General features: G+C 51.7%; 1 protein-coding gene across 1 annotated transcript; it reads right to left on the minus strand.

The window, feature by feature from the left end:
- Positions 1-77: 77 nt before the first annotated feature.
- On the minus strand, positions 78-13,601 carry LOC105304322. The gene is made up of 3 exons (XM_023522267.1): positions 13,337-13,601; positions 7,164-7,275; positions 78-2,354 (listed from the first exon to the last, which is right to left on the minus strand). The coding sequence occupies exons 1-3, from the start codon at positions 13,406-13,408 to the stop codon at positions 1,918-1,920; spliced, it is 621 nt and encodes a 206-aa protein (XP_023378035.1). The 5' UTR covers positions 13,409-13,601; the 3' UTR covers positions 78-1,917.
- Between the last annotated feature and the right edge of the window lie 6,452 nt (positions 13,602-20,053).

Consider the following 20,053-nt stretch of genomic DNA (forward strand, 5'->3'; position numbering starts at 1 on the left):
AATTTATTTTTGCAGGGAACATCTTTGAGTGTGGATATTGGCCCACATTTCTGATCATTTTCCTTTTAAGAACAGATTCTAAGAAATGGAATTCTTGGGTTGAAAGGTAGGAATATTTGTTAACTCTTGAAACCTCTAGGCTAAGCTGCCTTCTGGACACTGCCCAGCCATTGGTTCTGCATCTTAGGTGCCACTGGGTGGCACAAAGGACAGATGAAAATGCCACAGGAGTAAGGAAGGTGGCGAGCATGACGAAGAGGGCGTCCATCACCTTTCTCCCCAGCCCAGCTTCCTCTTCAGATGTCTCCTGCTTTGACGGAGCTCAAAACCCTGGAGCCACCTTTTGGAACCTGTCCGCAGGGAGCAGGGCTTCCTTTAGCCATGTAGTTACTTGACGCTGCTTCACTCTTTGCCTGGGGAAACAGGCTTTGTTTTCACCTGGTCTCTGGCCTCCTCCTCCTCCTGCCTCCAGGATTCCAGGCCTTTGACTCAAAGTTTCCCCTGGTGCCTAGTTCTGTTCACGGGCTGGGATTTGAGTATGTGAGCGGGAGAAGTGGGAGAGACTCCTAAACTAGCTGAAGCCTGCCCTCCGCTGTCACCAGTGGGCCCAAGAAACGGGACCAAAGGGGAGCGAGTGACAGGGCCGAGGTGGAGGAATGGCGAGGATAGGATACCCAAGGTGATTTGCTGACCCTGCCACTCTAGAGCTGGAGTTCAGGCCGGAAAGGCCCCTGCAACCTTGAAAACACTACACTGAGTGAAAGACACCAGACACAAAAGGACAAATTTACTGTGCGATTCCGCTTGGATGGACTTATCTAGAACAGACACATTCGTCGCGACGGAAGGTAACACAGAGGTTATTAGAATTGGGAAGGTGGGTGGGGATGGAAAGTTATTGCTCTCATGGACACATAGTTTCAGTTTGGGGTGATGAAAAGCTGTTGGAAATAGCGGTGAGGGTTGCTCAATGGCATGAATATAACTAATGCCGAATGGTACATTTAAAAATTATTAAAATGGCAAGTTTTATGTCGTAAATATTTTACCACAACAAGGAAAAAAAGGCCCCTGCAAACAAAGAGGAGAAAACCACCCAAAGGAGAGAAGGGAAGTTCCTACTTGGCAAGGATAGAAAACAGGGTCCGCACGACGGGCCCAGGGACCGGGAAGGCCATTTTGGGGTGGTAGACATCCGGTGACTGCACAGCTTAAATAACATTTCCTATCACATTTCATAAAAATGCAGAACTTTGTTTAGCTTTTTAAAGCTATGTTGTCAAACACAGAATTTTTGTGCTCTTTGAGAAAGAAGTAAATGTCACTAATAGAATGTCTCAGAAACTGGCTTGAAATGGTCCAAATATTTGTTTTTTTAGAGAATTCCTCTTGGTTCGGTGGCAGAGGGGTGCTCTGACACCAGTGCACATCAGCCCCTTTGGCACTTATGTCCAGTGCTGTGGGGAAACTAAACTGTGTTCTTGGGTTCTCGTGACCTCTTCTTCTTGCTGTCCCACTATCAATCCAGATCGACCTCCTTAAATTTGGGGGTATGTTGGAATCCGGCACCCCCAAATCAACAGGGTTGGATGCAGTATGTGAAGCAGAAATTCCAGCGATGACATTGAGATGCTGTCACTCAAGAGCCATGGTTTCTGTTTTTAGATCGTGGGTCTTCGGATGGAGAATTCTGATGTTTCTGTTTCATTTCCTCAAGGACAGGGTTGTCTGGTGAAAAACTATTAAACAATATGGTATGAGAGAAGCACCGCCCCCTCAAGTGTGACCGGTCAGAGCCACAAATGAAGACTTCATCAGGAGTCGTGGTGACTCTTGGTGTTTGGTCATCCACGGAGGCCAGGTGCTGTGTTCTTTTACTGATGATCACCCATACCCTGCCTGAAATGCCATGGCTGCTTATGAGTTCTCTTTAATGAAGCCAGGTTTAGCTTGGTTTTGGGAGGGGTGGGAAGGAAAGGTAGCTGGCATGGTGCTCTTAGGAGGCGGGAGAAGGGGTCTTTCCTTCCCAGCATATCCACAAATTAGAAACCGCTTCTGGTTCCCTGAGGTGAGCCAGGAGTGCTCAAGAAGAGAAGGCAAGATGCCCTGGTCTGGGGAAGCTAGGACGTCCTGAATCACGCTCACAAATTCATCAGAAAGCAGTGTGCCATGAAATGCCCACATCTGCAGTTCCGCCAGTGAGAGTTCTGTCGGGAAGGCAGGACTTTGGCAGGCAGGGGAGAGTCCAGGTAAGGGAAGGCTCCAGGGATCTGACTGTAGGAAGTCAGAGCTCCGCCACAGCACAGTGATGAGAAGGGCAGGAAGGGTCTTCGGGAGTGGGGAGCCCCACAGCTCTGGAGGTAATAAATGCCGCAGAGAAGATCAGCTTAGGAGGAGAGAGATGAGGAACACGGACCAGTGGGAGCTCCGTGGAATCAGGCACTCACAGGTGAGACAAATGCCAGGACGGGGGCTGAGCTAAGGTGGACACATGAACGAGGAAAAGAGGCTTCCTTGGGCTCTGCTGAGACAGGCCAGTCTCATGTTGTGGTCAACACATACAGTGGCCGTGCTTGAGCCTCCACAAATAACCTGATACTATTTGGTGAGTTAGGAGCTAGCAAGGGTCATGGGGCTGAAATAATCTCAAAGGTTGCTGGTGAGAAAAGCAGAGGAACTACCCCCCAAAATATTTCATCATCTGTTCGTCAAGGAAACTGAAACTAGCCCAAGCTCAAGACCTAGTTTTACAGGACTTTGAAAATAATCAGTGATGCAGAGGCTTTACCCAGGCCAAGCCACGCAGGCTGAACCCAGCGCTGACCTCCACAGCTGGGCTCCAATGGCATTCATTAATCAATGCAAATTTCAACTGAGGTAGTGGCCTTTGTTCCTCCAGGTGGAACGCAAGGTGGTAATTCTCATGCCATTTCATCTACAGAATGGAAGAACCCCTTGGTTCTGGGCGCCAGTGGCAAGAGCCGCCTCAAGCAGGGCTGGGTACTGAAGGACATGTGCATGAGGAAGGCCTGGCACAGAGGGGTTCCTGAGACCAGCCAGCCTGTCATGGGTCTCAAATTTGGAAATAAGATCGAGGCCTGGGGTCGGCTCAGAAGGGGATGGAATAAACCTCTTTAGGAGAGAAGTAAAGCAGTGGATCAGCAAGTCTTCGAGGAGTACTGATGTGTGTGCATTCAGGGTGGGGAAGGTAGAGGAGCCATGTAGCTACGGTCCCTGCACTCAGCAGGGTGGGACAGATGGCGAGTCCATTAGAGCTCAGAGGAGGAAGAGCTCAGGACAGCTTCATGGAGAGAGGATCTGAACCAGACTTATATTCGATCACTCAGCTGGCAGCTACTAAGCACTCGCCAGGAGCTCCATGCAGACCCTCTTGCTTGATGCTCCCAAGAACTCCATGAAGCGTGTGCTAGTATTAACACTCCCTTTTACAGGTGAGGCAACAGCTCACAGAGAGGCTATGCAACCTCCCCGTGTCACCTGGCAGATGAGAATGAGAGCCAGGAGAGGAAAGGCCAGCAAGCAGGCCAGCAGGGGCAAAAGAGCTTCTGCAGGGGCAAAAGAACAAGGTGGACTGGGGTTGTGGGGGGAAGGACAGGAAGTGGGGGGATCTAGAGACGCCAGGCCTGACGGGGTTGGAAACCACACAGAGGAGTCTGGGCCTAATTGCAAAGCAGCCTCCACCTGAGTAGACAACTCTGTCACCGAGGAAGGGACCCTCCAGTAGGTAACTGGCATTGCCCATTACTAATTCCCCGTTTGCAGCCATTTCACATGAGAGAAAACAGAAATGTGTCCCCAGAGGCCCCTCTCCCTAGGAGCCCGGGCTGGTCTGAGGGCCCCCTGGTTTTCATTCTCTGTCTCCTCTGCACCTGGATTTGCTCAGGGGCGGGTGGAAGAGGAACATGGAGCTGGCAGGCCCTGAAATTTCCCATCCTCGAACTTCCTGATCCTCAGCAGCCTCCTTTGTTTGTGCTCCTGGCGCTGGGGGAGGGCCTGGGACTGTCCAGGCACCACGCTCTGCCGGGGGCAAACCGCTGAGCAGGGGAGGCCGCTTGGCTTCCTTTCTTTCTTCTTAACACGAGGCCAGGAAGCAAGGCATTCTCCCAGCAGCCCCTTGAGAAGTCTCCATCCTGTTCCCTGTCCCCCTCCTACCCCACCTTCCTGGGACAGGAACAAGGGGCCTGCCTCTGGGGCTAGGGGCCAGGGGCAGGCTCCGATTTCCCTACAGCGGGGTGGGAGGGAGAGGGAGGAAGAAGGGCTGGTATGGAAGGGGTTCCTGTGAAAGGGGTCGGTGCAGCTGACTGCATCCAGAGAGGCCAGCATGGCGGGTGGAGATAGGTTCTCCAGGATCTCAGGTGGGGCTGGAGAAGGGAGAACCTGCCAGCTGGCGAGGGTGGTCCAGGCAGCTAATGCCTCTGGCCATTAAGCAGACAGGGGAGCCTTTCAGACTCCAAGGCTCTCCATGGGCAGCTTCCAGAAACCAAACCCTTCCGTTTTGCTCAGCGTCCAGGTTATGGACCCAGGGTGCTTATGTGGGTGGGGCGACTGACTGCATGTCTCCCCGTGGAGCCACCTGGACATTGGCAGTCTTGTGTCTGGGCTCATGTATAAGAACATGGGGGACAGACAGGCTGATGTTTCCCAGGCAGCTACTGCACCAGTTTAATTCGACTGCATCCTCACGACAGCCCTGAGAGGGAGGCGTTACTCCCATTTTGCTGATGAGAAGGTCAGTTCTCCTGCCTTCTGGGGACCTTGGACAAGTCATTTCACCACAACACCTCTCTATGCCTTATTTCCTCAGCTGTAAACCGGATGGATACCTCATAGGCTCGTAGGAGCTGTTATGTGCAGGTGAGGTTCAGAGAGGTCCCCTAACCTGCTGAGGGACACACAGCAAGGAACAGAGTGGCACACCCAAACCCATGCCCTTCCATGGATCACACTGTCTCCTGCTCTCTCAGTGTCTCCTCCTCTTCTTGTATGGGAAACTCCACAACTGGGGAAAGAGAAGTGGCATCCCACCCAAGGATGGCCAAGGATGAGCATGGCGCAGCCTCACTCCACTTGCCGTGTCCAGCTGGAGCAAGCCACTATAAACGGAGGCTCCAGCCCAGAGCCCACAGAGCTGGTTTATATTCTAGGCTGCTCCTTCTGGGCGCCGTGCTCTTTCTCTCTTCACCTCCTCCCTTCCTCCTCCTCCCTTCTTCCACCCTGGGGTGGGGGCACAAAGAAGAAACAGGATGCTGCTGTGCTGGCATTGCCCTCCCAGCCACGCAGAAGCCCACAGATGAGGAGGAGTGGAGCTGCCACCCTGGAGACCTCGCAGCCTTCCCTGAGGAGCGGGGGAGGTGAGAATGTCCTCCACACCAGCAGGGAGGAAGGGAGCAGCAGAGATGGAGCCTGCAGACACCCCAGAGCAACCTACAAACGCGGCCCCTCTCGGCTTCGCCTCTGTTCCCCCAGGCAAACGGATTCTGTATCTGACTCCGCCAGTTGCTATGGAAACGATTAGGACAGAACAGGAAGGGACAGGCAGGGACCAGGCAGCTGCCAAAAAGGCATGCACCCCTGGGACCCAGACCTGGGCAGGGTGGGGTGAGCAGCAGGGAAAGCCCTCCTGGCCTATCTGCAGGTACCAAATGCTGTCTTGGCCCGGGAGTTGCAGCTGGACAGCCAAGGTCAGGCCACATGGTGCAGGGGCCTTACTCCTGCATCCGGCGTTATCACAATCACTGCAACAGCCCCAGTTCACTCGCCCTGCATGGTACCCTTGTGCCAGGCACGGGGATTAACTCTCGAACCTCATCAGCCCCTGAGGTGGGCGCAATTATTAACCCCATCTCCCAGATGAGGAAACTGAGGCTCAGAGAGATGAAGTCACTTGCTCAGGACACACAGCTGTTGAACAGCAGAGTTGGGATTTCAATCCATTTGGTGTGGCCCGGGAGCCCTGCTCTTAAACCAGGAATCCAGCACTTATTAGGGATTAACTAGATTTGTTTCTGTCTCTCAAGCTTTAGAAGTTATCTGATGTATCTGACGAAGTAACCGTGGCCTAATGGCCCCCAATGGCAGGAAAGCCTCTGGATCTGATGAGTTAGTTGGCTGGTGTCAAAAGTTGCTCACGTGCATCAAGGACAACCAAAATGAGAGGGAAATCCCACTTGACGTCTGTGCCCCAGTTCCTCTGTGCACCTACTCGGGTTTTATTGTTCATTTTCCCTTCCCGATTCAGATGATGCCACCCAAGTAAATAGCTCGCCCTTCGTTCCGAGTCTATTCCCATCCTCAGGCACAACACCCACGGACCTCAGCAACCTTTGGAGGCCTGGTGCCGGGAGCAGCCTAGAAGCCCTGATCAATCATCCATCTGGGCACCATTTCTCGGGCCAAAGGTACTGGCCTGTCTCACTGTGCCAAAGCCACCTGTGAACAGATGGGCCTGAGATTTACTGGGGGCCTCTGGGGATGCTCAGGTTAGGGTTTGGGGGGGACTAAAGTGAGGGTCCTCCTTGTATCTCACTGGGTAGGGAAGAGTTAGAGAGCATGGATGTTGGTCCAAGGGAACAACTTCAGTTGGTCACAAGCTCTCTGGGCATTTTAAATTCTAACTCATTCCCCTAGATTTGCTGGTGTGCATGGTGGTGGTTGGGGGCGGGCGGGGTGTGGACGGGAAGGGGGCAGAACAAACATTTAGTGGCAGGTGTGTAGCTTCAGGGTTGGAGAGCGAGGGCTGTGCTCCTGTCCTCCGAGAGCTGACCGTTAGGTCAGCGGCGAGATCAAACCCATGTGAATGGCAAGAATTACAGACCTTGGGGAATAGGGCAGGTGGCCATTTCAGTCCAGAACCTCGATGGGAGATGAGGGTGTGGTCTGGGCCTTGAAGTGCAATAGGAACGTACTGTTGGTTTGTAAGTTAAACTTCACATAAAACAAACAAACAAACAAACAAACAAACAAACAAACAAACAAACACCCAAACGAGGCTCTCTGGGCAGCCCTATGAACCCACACTGGCCACTGGAAACTGTGACAGCTGCTGGGTGTGCACTTCTCTGTCTGTGCCCTTCTGGTGGAAAAGCCTCTCCTCGCACAGTCTCCTCCCTGTGAGCCTCCAGCACACCCGCCTCCTCCCCTACCTTTGGGCTCCAGGCCGTTGGAATTAAAGTGCATCCTCTTCTGACACTCTGTGCAGCTCATCAGGAACCGGGTCACAGCTTCTCGTGGAAGGAAGGCATAGGTCTCCGCGATCTAGGGCAGACAGGAGGTCACTCGTTATATGAATCTGTGGGGAGGCCATACAGTCACCTGGTCACGAAGGGCTGTGCTTTGGTGGCAGGCACTTGGCCTTTGCCAAGAGGGCGAGGGATCTGAGGAGCAAGGGGCAAGTGTCCTCCGTTCTCAGCCATGAAAATGAGTCAGTACTTTTGCAGAAAACCGTTTATTTTAAACATTTGAATAAAAGAGCTTTAACAAACTTTAAAGCAAAGCATCTAAACATTATCTAGTCTTTAACCTATATTCTAAAAAGCAATATGCCTCTCAGAACATTTTATTGCTGCTACTGAAAAATGAGCTGATAAACATTGCTGTAGGGTAGGATAAAACAATTTTCCCTCTTAGAGATGAATAAACTGAGACCCACGTATAAATCCACAGGCACTGGATCTGTAAACAGAACCCAAGGTTCTACAAGCTATTTCCAATAACCCACAGATCAAGAACCTTTTTAGGGAGAGCTGTGAAAGGCTGATGCAAAGGAATCAGAGTTTTCAAACTGGACAGGCTCTTAGGGACCTCCATGTTCCGGATGAGGTCACGAGGCCCAGAGAGGTGAACCCATTTGCCCAAGGTTACACAGCCTTTTAGGCAGCACCAAGCTAAAGCCCATCCTCCAGGTCACACCACCCCATACTTGCCTCCAGAGGGCCACCCCTAGCTTGGGAGAAGAGAAAGGGGGTGTGGGAGGGAACACAAGAAAGAGGCTGGGTGGGGGAGTGGAAAAGAAGGGAGTGTGGGTCCAGAAACTCAGGCCTCTCCTCTAGCTCTGGGCTTTGGGAAACCCACTGGCCCTTGTTTGGCTGCCTGAGGGGCCCAGAGGGATCTCTCAGGCCCAGGTTCCCTGGCTGCAGCCGGGAGCTGCCCACTTGCTGGTTTTTGCACGTTTCCCAGAGCCCGGGCCCTTCCACTCCTCTCCACTAAGGGGCAGCATCACCTCAGCATTCCACCATCCTTGCCGCAGCCCAGCCTGGAGAGTTGGCTGAGGACACTGGTCAGCCCACAGACGGCGGGGGCTCTTCATGATAGCACCTGGTCTGCTCCTTTGGGACGCAGAAGTGCCCTGCCACATCTCTTCAGTGGCCAGGAGGCAGGGTAGTGGTAGAGCAGAGTGGACGGGATGGAGTGGGGGATGTCGGAGGCCCAGGGGCACCCTAGGCTATGGCCAGGCCCTCAGAGGATCAGCTCAGGGTGTGCTCCTGACTCAGTGAGACTGTGGAGCTCCAGGAGCCACTCCTGCCTGGCAGCCAGCTGCAAACGCAGAGTTAATTTTGGTGACACAATTGTTATTCTCAGCTGATTTGATGCTCTATGGAGCAGGCAGGCTCCTTGATGAGTTATCTCCCTTCCAAATTCCCTGTCTGATTGCCTTCCTCTGGAGGTCAGGGACAAGGGCAAAACCCTGGTCTCTGATCGGAGCCCGTGGGTGGGAGGGTGATGGTCAGTCGTGTAACGGTCCTCCTTGGATGTTAGGCAAGGGATGCGGGCTTTCCTGCCACCTACATGGACATCTTCATCCCCGTCCAGAGCTGTCTGTAAGTCTTAGGGGAGGCACGTCCCTCTTGGACTTGCGGGGTTGGGAGAGATGGGTCCTGCTGAAGGGCTGATGGCTGCAGGAGTAAACAAGCAAGAGGGAAGGATGCCTGCTGGGCAAAGCAGAAGGCTGCAGCTGACTTGGGCCAACAGATGACCCTGTCGGAGCCCTGAGGCACAGCATTCCAGGCCAGGCCTCAGAGCAACTGAGCAGAGGACTTGGGGAGGAGGGTCAAAATCTGCTGGGAAAAGCAGGGGATGTTCATACTGTAGGGATGGCCCCACTTCACTACATGGAGCTCAACTGCCACTGGACATAGAAACTATTTTTACAGGGCTCAGGGAGGGCCTTCCTGGCCTGGCTGCTCTGCTGAGGGCTGCCCACAGCATGGGCAGAGGCCTTTCTTGCCACCTGGACCGCTGAGGGTACAGGAACGGTTCCCAGAGAGGGCTCTGATGAGGGGCCGGAATGGTGGTCACAGCTCTCCTGGCCTTGCAGAAACTCAGCAGTATAAAAAGGCCGGCTGGAGTGCCACAAGCAGGGGGAGTGCTGGGCATGGCCCTTTTGGTCCTGCATCCCACCAGGGGACAGACAGGGTGGACCAAAGGCAGGTACGTGAGAGGTCCTTGGAGTTGTCGAATAGCCAGGGAGGGAAGCCCTGCCTCGCATGACTGGAATGTCTGCAGCCTTGCTAAGAGCTCCCTGGGGAGTCAGTGGACTACAGAGTCCAGCCTAGCTCTGTGCTGCTGTAGGGACCCGCATGGAGGAGGATGCCTTCACCCACTGGGGCCTGCAACCTTGTGCGGGCCTCTTTTGGTTCACCCTCTTGACTTGTCCACATGAGAAATGGAACATCCATTTCTGTTTGACTGCACGAATGCCCAAGGCGACAGGACCACAGGATGAGTTGAAATGAGGAGGACAATCCCAGTGGATGCTCTAGGCATTAGGATGGCAGTTTTCAGATACTTTTTGAATTACAGGCACTGTTCATGAAATAGGCTTCTTACGCTGAAGCTCAAAATATGAAACAGATAGAGCTGCTGTGTTTAAGGAGAGGGAGCTCCAGGAATCCAGTCTGCGCCCAGCTGCCCTGGGCTGCCCGCTGCCTTGCTCTCTTCGGGGCCTCCTGCCTGGACCCTGAGACTCATACATGAATTTGCCTTTTACATTTACGTTTCCTAGTGCTAAAAACCGAGAGAGAGATTTTGCTGGCAGGGAGAACAGAAGCTATTTGCAGAGTTGCTGACTTGTAAGGCCCCATTTTGTTCCCCAACTCAGAGGCCGACAAAGACAGATGAAGCCAATCGGGGGGATTTGCACCACTTTACAAGATCCTCCTTCTGCCCTGTGGGTGGATTAGCACGGGGTGGGCCTGGAGCAGCTGCTGACCACATCTGGCCCCAACTCCAAAGTGGTCTGGGGCAGCCAGATCCAAACTCTGGAACCCGATCTAGCCTACCAGCACCCTGGGAAAGAGGGAGGAAGCCCAGGGGCTCAACCCAGATGGGTATAGACACCAGAAAAGCCCCCTGAAAAAGGACCAGTCCTCTATGTGGGCTCAGGGAACTTCGTAGAACTGATTAGAACCCTCCCCAGACCCTGGCATTGGCAAGACCCTCTGGGGTCCTCTGGCTCTTGGGTCACACTGCATCACAGGCAAAGTAAAGCAGGGACTTCCTGCCCAAAGTGGGAATCCCCCTGCTTTAGTCACTGTAGATGGCCATCTACCCCTGGCTCATATACGTCCATCCTCAGAAAGCTCATTATCTGATCCAGATCCACTGCTGAAGTGTGGTAGATATTAGAAAGTTCATTTTTCCACTGAAGAATGTATTCCTTTAATGCCCTAAACAAGTCCACCCATCTCCCTTTCCAGTCCCTTGCCTCCCACAGGCACCCCAGGCTTATAAAGGTCTGAAAGTCCCAGGTGTCCAAGAGAGTGTGAGGCAGTCCCAGGATTCAGGTTTGGCAAAACACAGAGGAAGGTCCCCAAACCCCTCAGCCAAGGGCCTGATGCAAACTCTGTGGTGCCAGGCTATGCCCTTCTGCAGCCATCGGCAAGGAGTTTCCTTGGGGGCTCTTTTTCCAAAGGCATAAATGGGGTAGGGGCCTCATGTCCACTGAGTGAGGCTGAAGAGCTAGGCTTGGGTTGAGGAAATGGGAGCAGATAAAAAGAGGGGGACAAAAGCATCCAGACACCACTCCCACCCCCCAGAAAGGGTGGCATGAGAAGGGTGACAGATGGGAAAGTGGGGGAAGGGAAAGCAGGCACACAGGGGAAGAGGGAGGTTCAGCAGCCCCCTTGGCCTCACACCCACTGCAGGAGGGCCCTGGCCTGCTCCACTCAGCCTTGGCCCTGCTGCTGAAATTCCAGCTCTGCGCACAGCCCAGCTGGCTCACCGCCAGTCATGTGCCAGCTCCAGGCTGGGCATTGGGAAGTGGGGCACGCGGCGGGCATATGGACAAGAAGCCAGGAAGTGCAGAGCAAAAGGCTGGACGTCTGCTTGGCCCAGGGACACAAATGCTGCCAGGAACAGCCCAGCCCTGCCCTCTCCACAGCATGGAGGCTACAGCCCCTGGCCTTCATAAATACCCAGGGAGTGCCTGTGGGTGAGGCTTGGTTCCGGGTACCAAGGGGGCCAGGGAAATCACATGGGCTGGCTGGACCAAGCCTATCTACCTCGACAACAGCAAGTCACTGGCCTTACTAGCTGACCACGGGAGTTTGTAGAAAGGCAGGATGTGCAGCGGTAAGAGTGCAGGCTCTGGGGCCAGCTGCCTGGCTCCACATGTCAGCTGGGTGACCTCAGACAGGTTACACGTCTGAGCCTCGCTTTCCTCATCTGTAAAATGGGGATAACGGTAACACCTGCTTCATACCTGTGAAAGCTCAGAGAGTTGCTGCACCTTGAGTGCTGAGCAAAGGGCCTGGCACATGCTACCTGCCCAGTACTGGCAAATTTAATGCTGAGAAAATGTGCTGGGTCTCATCAATACCGAGGGGACCATGCTGGCCCCAGCCTGGGTGTCCCTTCCTTTGCCCATGACCCTCTGGTGGAAATACCCTCAGAACTCCCTTGCCACAAGTCGTTTCCCACATGTGCTGAGAAGCAGGAGGGATGGGCCAGATGGTATAATCATCTCCTGTGTCCCTCAGCCCAACCCCTTATCTCTCTGAGGTTCCTGGCACAAGGGTCCATCCTTGAGACCCATTTAGGGCAAAGGCCATCTTCTGAGGACAAGAACAAACTAGATTGTATTTTTTAAACATCAAGCCATTTGGAGAAATTATAGACTTCTAGACTTATACAGCCACCTCCACAGCAGTCCAAGGCTATTTATATAAGGAACTTGGCAGGGGTCGGGGGGGGGGGGGGGCGGGGGAGGGTCACATTTGCCTTGGGTAGGGAAGCATGCTCACAGAGGGGCAGGTCTCTAGGAAGCCAAAGAGAAAGGTGGCATGAGGACAGTGGCTGACTGCTACTCAGGTGCTGTGTGACCTTAGACAGGTAGCTCAACTCTCTGGGTCTCCGTTTCATTAACCGTGAAACGGCACCACGCAGGAATGGTGCCGGGCTTGAATGAGCATAAGGCACTTGGCTCTCCTGGTTTAGTGGTGGGTGCTGAACAGACGGCTCGGAGCCGTGCATCAGCCATGCTGATGGGAGTCAAGAGGGGGATGGGACCTGGACACAGGCAGGCCCCTCCTGCTTGGGCTAGCATCCTCTCTACCTCCCCTAGCAATCTAACCACCTCCGCCCCCTTCCGCCTACCCAAAGCCGAGAATGCTGGCTTACATGGTGCCTTCTCCATGAAGTCCCCTGGCTTAGCAGTGTCTGGAGGTGTCTTTGCTAAATGCCCAGGTACCAAGGTTCTCGTTCTCTCAAAGCTAGTCTTGGAGACATTTCTGTTTCTCGTGTCCTCGTTTTGCTCTCAGCCTCCCCACCCCAAATTGACTTGTGATCTCTCCGAGGGTGGGGACCAGGTCCTCAGACTTTCCCCCGGGGAACTCCTAGGACTGACTTCACAGGGTGATAGGGGATCCAAAAAAAAACCAACAAAAAGAAACAACCAAGAAAAGCCCGGCAAAAAAAAAAAGCCAAGAAAACAATTCGCCTTAAAAATTATTCTTAACTAGCCAACCCCTGTACCCCACGGCCCCAGAGCAGGCTTCAGTGGACTGGAGGTGGTGGTGGGGGGATGAATAAAGCAGAAACCAGGGAGAGGAGGGCTTCCCTCCTGCCCTCATCCATCTCCTCCCCTCCCTCTCACTCTCTTCAACCTGCTTCTCCTTTGTGCTGAGACCACAGAACCCGCCCCCTCGCCCCATGAGCCATCTCTGGCTGCCATGCCCTTGCCCTGTGCCCCCCTGGGTCCCCAAAGGCCGTTTCATCACGCCTCAGCTCCCTGCCCCACCCCCGCCCAACATGTGCGGAGCCCATGGCCTCCTGCCAAGGCCTGGGGCTGCCAGCAGAGGCAAAGGGACAGAAATCTCACCGCTCGGTAGGTTTTCTTCTGCCCAGCGTGCTTGGGGGCTTTGCCTGGCTCCGCTGAGCTCTCCACATGCATCGAGTAGATGATGTCAAAGAAATCTTCCACCACAGCGACCCGCTTCAGAGAGATGCCCTCCGGCTCCGACAGGCCATCTGCCCCCTGCGACAGGGTGGACAAGCTGTGTTAGTGTCAGGGATGATGGCGGGGTGAGAGCTGGGCCCTGAGGCCGGGTGGTGGGTCGGGGGTGGGACAGTGCTGTTCCCTGACCCCAAAAGGTCTCCCATGGTAGATCTGGGGGTGGAAGGAGCCCACTGAGAGGACCCCAGGGAGAAAGTACCAGAGTCAGGGTGGCTACTACTAAATCTACCAGAAACAATGGGCAGAGAGCGACAACGACAGAAATACGAATTAAAAAACCAAGAGGCTCCATGTTCACAATTTCAGACAGATTGTGCCAGACTCAGGCAGGGAGCTCTTGAATCACACTGCTGTGCCAGGATCATCCTGGGAGTCTCTGGGGAGGGGGGAGTGCTAAATAGATGCGCCCCATCAGGAGCTCGCCAATTAGCAGTAACCTTTCACTGTGGTCCTGGGCTGGGGTCCCGGGGGAACGGCTTGGATCACCTGGGTGACTCCTGCCTTCACCCTGGCCTTTCAGAAAAGCTTTTCACCATTGCCTGCCCTCCCCACTCCAGCAGCTGAGCGCCAGCAACAGCACCAGGGCTCTTTGTGTGTGGAGATGTAGAGAATAACAGACATGAGGCCACGTGGAGGTGGCAGGGCTGCGTGAACAGGGTAGCCATGGGTCCCCCCCAGCCTCTTATCAGGCTGGCATGAGTGCTGTCAGCTGGCCCCAAAAAAGGTGTGCTTGGTTTAAGATGGGGTCCTTCAATAGCAAAGAGCTACTTGGCCAACACCTGCCCTCCCCCACTAGTAGGGCCAGGAGGGAGGAGGTGGAGAACTGCAGGGTGTATGGGGGGATGTGAGGACGGGGCAGGGTCCTTAAGGGCACAGACTCCTCACTGAGTTCCTCGTTCATAGGGTATGGGCTACACACAGCTCTCAGCCATCATCTCCCTAAGGGGACACTTAAAGGGCTTCAAAGATGAAGAGGAAGCTCCGGGGAGGGGGGTAAATTTGGGGAAAAAAGAGGTAGGCTTTTCTCTGAAAATGCCTGAAACACAAATCTCCAAGATACTTCTTCTCCAAAGGATCCTGCTCAAGAACCATCAGCTCTGTGAGGGCGTAGGCTTCACCTGCTGGCTCACAGCTGTCTCCCCAACACCTAGGACAATGCCTAACATAGAGCAAGCTCAAGAAATAACTACCAAATGACTGACTGGTTAAAAGCGGCAGCGTAGTTTAGACACACTCTTCCCCAGTTTGTACCAGGCCCCATCGTTTAAGCGGCTGTGTGACCCTGAGCAGTTATTCTGCTTCTACTAAGCCTCTGGTCCTTTACCTGGAAAATGGGGATAACAGAAAAATCTTTTCCAGGAACTAAAAAGAAGAATAAATGAGATATGTGTGCAGCACTTAGGAGCCCCAAGCCCGGCCCGTAGGAGCTGCTGGATAAATACTGTTAACTGGATAAATATTAAGAAGTGCTTTGCCTTTTACCAAGTTTCCTATAGCTATGGTAGGGCTGAACATCACAATAAGCCCGGGAGGTTGTTGGGGTCAGGATCTATCAGTGGTACGGTGGCTGGTAAGTGGCAGATATGGCTTTGGACTTTGCAGTCGGAGGAGAATAGAGGCTGTGCTGAATGGAATCCTTACACACAACACATTCTGGCCACAGACAGGGTTTGGTTTTACCCAGCGACTTTCCCAGAGTGCCATGATTGGTGAATAGAGTTGATTCTTTGCCAGTGACCCACTTGAGAGCAGCTGGGGGAGGAAGGGCAGCTGGGCAGCTGGGGTGTAGGGTACCAAACTGTAGAGCTAGCGGGCAGCATCCATGAGTGGTGACCATGGGCAGTGACCTCGCTGGCCCTGTACAGGCCCTCTTGTCAGTGGCTTCCTTCCTGGTCAGAATCCATTTCAGTGGGAACTTCTCAGCATCTGGGGGAGAGGGATATGTGTGTCTATGTGTGTGTGTAGCTGCCTGCTGGTCCCGCTTCCTCATTGTGAGATTGTGGGCAACCTCTTCAACTTATGAGATGAGCTGAAAAATTCCATAACTCTTCTGCATGTAAACTCTCTTTGGAGTTACTGTTACTTCTTTCTTGGGGGCATCTGAAGTCCCCCTCTGAAGTCCTTGGTCATCTGTAAACACAGCTCATCAATGACTAACTCATTCGTTAGCTGACTTGTAACTACCCAGCATTCTGAGGATCTTTAAACACTGCCATGACAAAGCTGGATGGAACAAATATTACAACAAGTCATAAGATACTTCTAACCAGAGGTTCGTATTGGCAAAAACAAACAAAAAAACCTTAAGAATGAAAATATAACTGGTTATACAGGTGTGTTCAGCTTATAAAAAGCCATTAATCCGAACATATAATCTGTGTACTTTTCTGTATATCTGTTAAAACTTAATTTTTAAAATGTATATTTAAAAAAGTATAGTGGATGGGTAGTTCCACAGCATTTTGATAATCTAAATCCAGAGGCATAATGACGGATTTAGCCATTTAAAAGTGAATAGACCTCTCTGCTTATAAAATTGTTTCAGGCTACATGCACTTCTGAAAAGGAAGATATAAAACATTGTGAGAAGAAATGGAGAAAGCAATCTGATGAAAGACAGTATTTTAGATAGGTGAGATGGAAAATGCCCTCTAATCAGCTTGGTCACCTTGGGCAGGCCACTTCTTGACCTCTTGAAATTCAGTTTCCTCCTCTGTGAAATGGACCTAAACATCCTAGTCAGTTGTTCCAAATATTACGTAAGAATGTACATCAGGCATCTGCCACATACAGGCTTGTAAATGTTCACCTCTTCCCTTTAGACACACTAAGTTTAAACATTTTATGTTTCGAAATCTGCCCTTACTTCTAGGCCTTCTGAGCCATTCGGGTTACAGAACAGGTTCCCCCAAGGTAATACCCACCACAGGAAGAGACAGTCTTATGTAAACCTAAATAACATGCTAAGGCTGTCACACAAAGTTGGAATGGCTTTCCCAAAGTCAAAGTGTAACTAACCAACCCTTTTTAGATAGTAAAACGGCCCAGTGCCTGGCCTGTATCTGTCCTGGCCTCCCACCTCCATTGTTAGGCAGACACAGGTAACCAATAGCTTTGCACCTTGTTTGACGTGACCATAAAATTATCCCAGAGAAACTCTTCAAGGAAGCATTTTTAGTAGCTCCCTGATTAAAAACTGGTTGCACTCTCCCCTGATATTCAAGCCTGGGTCCTGTGATCAGTCTGTCTCGACCAGAGTTCAACCCACATGAGGTCTGCAGAGTCACACCTTGAACCGTCCTCTGCTGAGCTGTGGCCACCTGGACACCATGTGTGCTACACCCTAAGGGAAGAACACCAGGGTATCTGTGTGGCCTTCAAGGAGAACCCTGGCAGGAGAACAAAGAAATCCCATGGCAGTCACGTGCCACAGATATCTCTGCCATGCCCTGCATCCATAGAGGTAATAACCTTCATGCTAAATGCTGTAGGAGAGGCATGCCTTCCCTAGCTGAGAATCCAGACACAGCTCGACAAGGCAGGAGAGGCTAATTAAGAGAGCGGAAAGCACCTTCCCCATAGCCTTGGGATGCCCCTGCCAACCACTTCTGCTTTGTACCCAAATGAGCTTAATCTGATTCATTGTCTTAAACACACTGATCCCTGGACTGACAAAGGAAGCTCACGTTATCCCGCAGGCTGGATAAAGAGGGGGCCTGGAACCTCCTGACTATCCCCAGTTTCCTGGGAACACCAACCAGGAGTGATGGCATGGAACCCTGCAGCACCTCATGGGAAAAGCCATAAAAAAACACATGGTCAGTTGCGCAGGACTGATCTCTGGGGCCTTCCTGCATGGGGAAGAATATTGCCATGGTAACATACTCCATCCTTTCAAACCAGCCAACTCCAAAACAGCCAGCCAGACCCAGGCCAACAAAACTCAGACATGGCAATCGTTTTTAAAAATTCATGGAGTTACTAACTTTCTTGGACAACACCATCTTTCTTAAACCCAGCCTATATGGGTTCTCGATCAAAGGCCAGGATGCAAGTCATTGAGGAAATCAGCAAATGTCTACTTAAATACTACTGATACATCAGAGTATTTAGAAGAGTTGTCCTCAAAGTCTGGTCTCTAGATCCCTATTATGAGCATCATCTGGGAACTTGTTAGAAATGCAAATTCTCAGGCCCCATCTACCAAATCTGGGGATTTTAAAGGCATCAAATAATTCTGATGTATGGCAGATTTTGAGAACTGATGAGTGGAAAGTCTCTATGATTGAGACAGGAAGGTAACTAGTAGGGAAACTGGCACTGGCTCATTAAACAGAGACATGCTCTGTGCTTCCAAGCCTAATATATTAATATTTTCTTCTCCAATGAAGGCCAATTTTCCTAATGGTGGGAACAAAAGAATCTTATTGGGTAACAGTATAAAATCAAAATATCTGACCAGACACTTAATGTGGATTATGACTAGAAAGGGCAGGAGCGCCCAGAATTCTGGCATCAGATTTGAAGTCCTCCCTGGCAAAGTTAATTAGTACTTCAGCAGATCATCCCTTGACAGGTCTTTCCTGGCGTCCTCACTTTCCTAAAATGATCTGAATGCTCAGCACTAGGAAGGCTGCTGCATCCAGGGCTGCAAACCTACAAGGGAGACAGTATGTCTCTCCAAGCCATTAGACTGGCCCCTGTCAGGGCGGCCTCATGCGCTGTCGTCAGGAGTCATCCCTCAGGTGAGCTCCTGAATCCGACTGCATCTTGTCTCGTCTCCCCACCAAGCCAATTAAATGGACCCCTGCCCTTGATGGCAGGTGAGGTCCAATTGCTGATGGATTGCCGTTTTGTCATCTCCATTGGAACACTGAAGAGACTGCTGGTAATAAGTTATATATTTATCAAGGTGGGCTCACAGTTTCAGGCCACCAGGGTGCCATTTAGTGTACCACCATCACTATATTAGCAGTGTATGCCTTCCAGCAATGAAGAGGCTATGGTTGAGAGGATGCGGCTAAATAGCAGGGACATTTCTCAACTGGGTTCCTACAGTATAGGAAGAAACCACAGAGAAAGTCCTTAGTTTGTGCCCTTTTGGTGCATTTTAGATCTAGCTCTCTACAAGGCGTAAAAATCAACAAGACTGCCTTCAGAAGAGAAGGTCTGTCAGCAGAACCCACCTCCTGGGAAACACACCTCTGGTTACCACTTGTGTGGGAGCCTGGGACTTCAGGGGGTTGATTGCACAGGCAAATGTGAGGATGCCGTTCTACCCGATCTGGGCCAGCTGGCTAAGAGGCTGAGGCTAATGCAAATATTACCTTCATATTTCTACTAACTTCTGAACCGTGTCCCTCTGGACCCCCAAACCACAATTTAATAATAATCAAGCAAGACCAGGATTTTGGAAGTTGGGGTAGCAGTTTTGGGGTTCCTACAAAGTCCTATTCCAACTCTTGGCAGGACTGAAAGAAGATTCAAGGGGAGGAGTCAGCTTCCTATAAAGGGTCTCAGAGATAAATGAAAGGTGGAGAGGAATTTAAAAGCCACACTAAATGGAGAGAATGAAAAGAACAGGAAACCAGAAGACCCTAACCTAAATATCCAGAAATTCTCTCCTTAAGAATCTCTAAGATAAGCTGGTCATAATTTGTAAAGCGCAATCAGATGATTGAGGGAGGGTATTGCTTAAATGGAACAAAGGCAGTATTTTGCATTTCTCTCAATTATGAATACCTGCTGTGGACTGGAAACCAAAAAAACCCTCCAAAATAAAGATTCACAACAGAATTTTAGGACCCATAGCTGCACTGAGCTCTGTAGGTCTGGATTGGACAGAGGGATGAGACCCCTCTTCATAAATAAATACATAAACAAGGTGCTGAGGACTCAATGTAGCACCTGTCTCTTCTCCACCCCTGCGCACAATCTCCAACTGTTAGTGCGGAGCCGCCACCACCACCGAGTCGCACCTGCCATCTGGAACAGGCCTTACATATTCCAAGATCTCCTTTCTGCTTCGCTGAATCTCCATCTTCTTTCAAATCACGGGGACCCAAATGCACACCCGGGGCCACAGAGAAAGGTGCCTGGGATCTGTCCCCAAACAATGGTGCTACCTTTGAGGAATGCCATAGCCTTCAAGCAGCCCTGAATATTTTGTTATTCTTTAAAAACAAAACAAAACAAAAAAACACAACTCTGGGATGTCTGGAAAGGGTGAAGGAGGAAGGAGTGGGAAAAGAAAGGTTTGCAGTGGGTCAAAGTGACCCGTCTTGGTAGGAGAGGGGCAATGAGTCCGGTTTAAGGGATGAAGGGAGGGAGCAGCTAATGGCACTCTGGCAGGACAAGGCTGGAGGCTGGCTACGGGGGATTCTGGCCTAGGATGTGCCACAAGGGAGCAGGTGCCCCAGGGGTGAAGTCACAGGCCTAAGGTCAATCCAACCCTGACCTTGGGCAAGGGGCTAGCCTGCCTAGGCCTCAGTTTCCTCCGGTTTTGAATTGACACAATATGCAGTGCCTTTCATCACCTCACAGGAAGGCTGTGAGGATCCAAATTATGCATAAATAGCACCC

This window comes from Pteropus vampyrus, unplaced genomic scaffold (genome assembly GCF_000151845.1).
Source record: "Pteropus vampyrus isolate Shadow unplaced genomic scaffold, Pvam_2.0 Scaffold336, whole genome shotgun sequence".
Classification (NCBI taxonomy): domain Eukaryota; kingdom Metazoa; phylum Chordata; class Mammalia; order Chiroptera; family Pteropodidae; genus Pteropus; species Pteropus vampyrus.

Coding starts and splice junctions, on each gene's coding strand:
- LOC105304322 (XM_023522267.1), bottom strand. CDS start 13,408: ATGCATGTGGAGAGCTCAGCGGAGCCAGGCAAAGCCCCCAAGCACGCT. Junction 7,276..13,336: donor AGAAGAAAACCTACCGAGCG/GTGAGATTTCTG, acceptor TGTCTGCCCTAG/ATCGCGGAGACCTATGCCTT. Junction 2,355..7,163: donor CAACGGCCTGGAGCCCAAAG/GTAGGGGAGGAG, acceptor TATTACCTCCAG/AGCTGTGGGGCTCCCCACTC.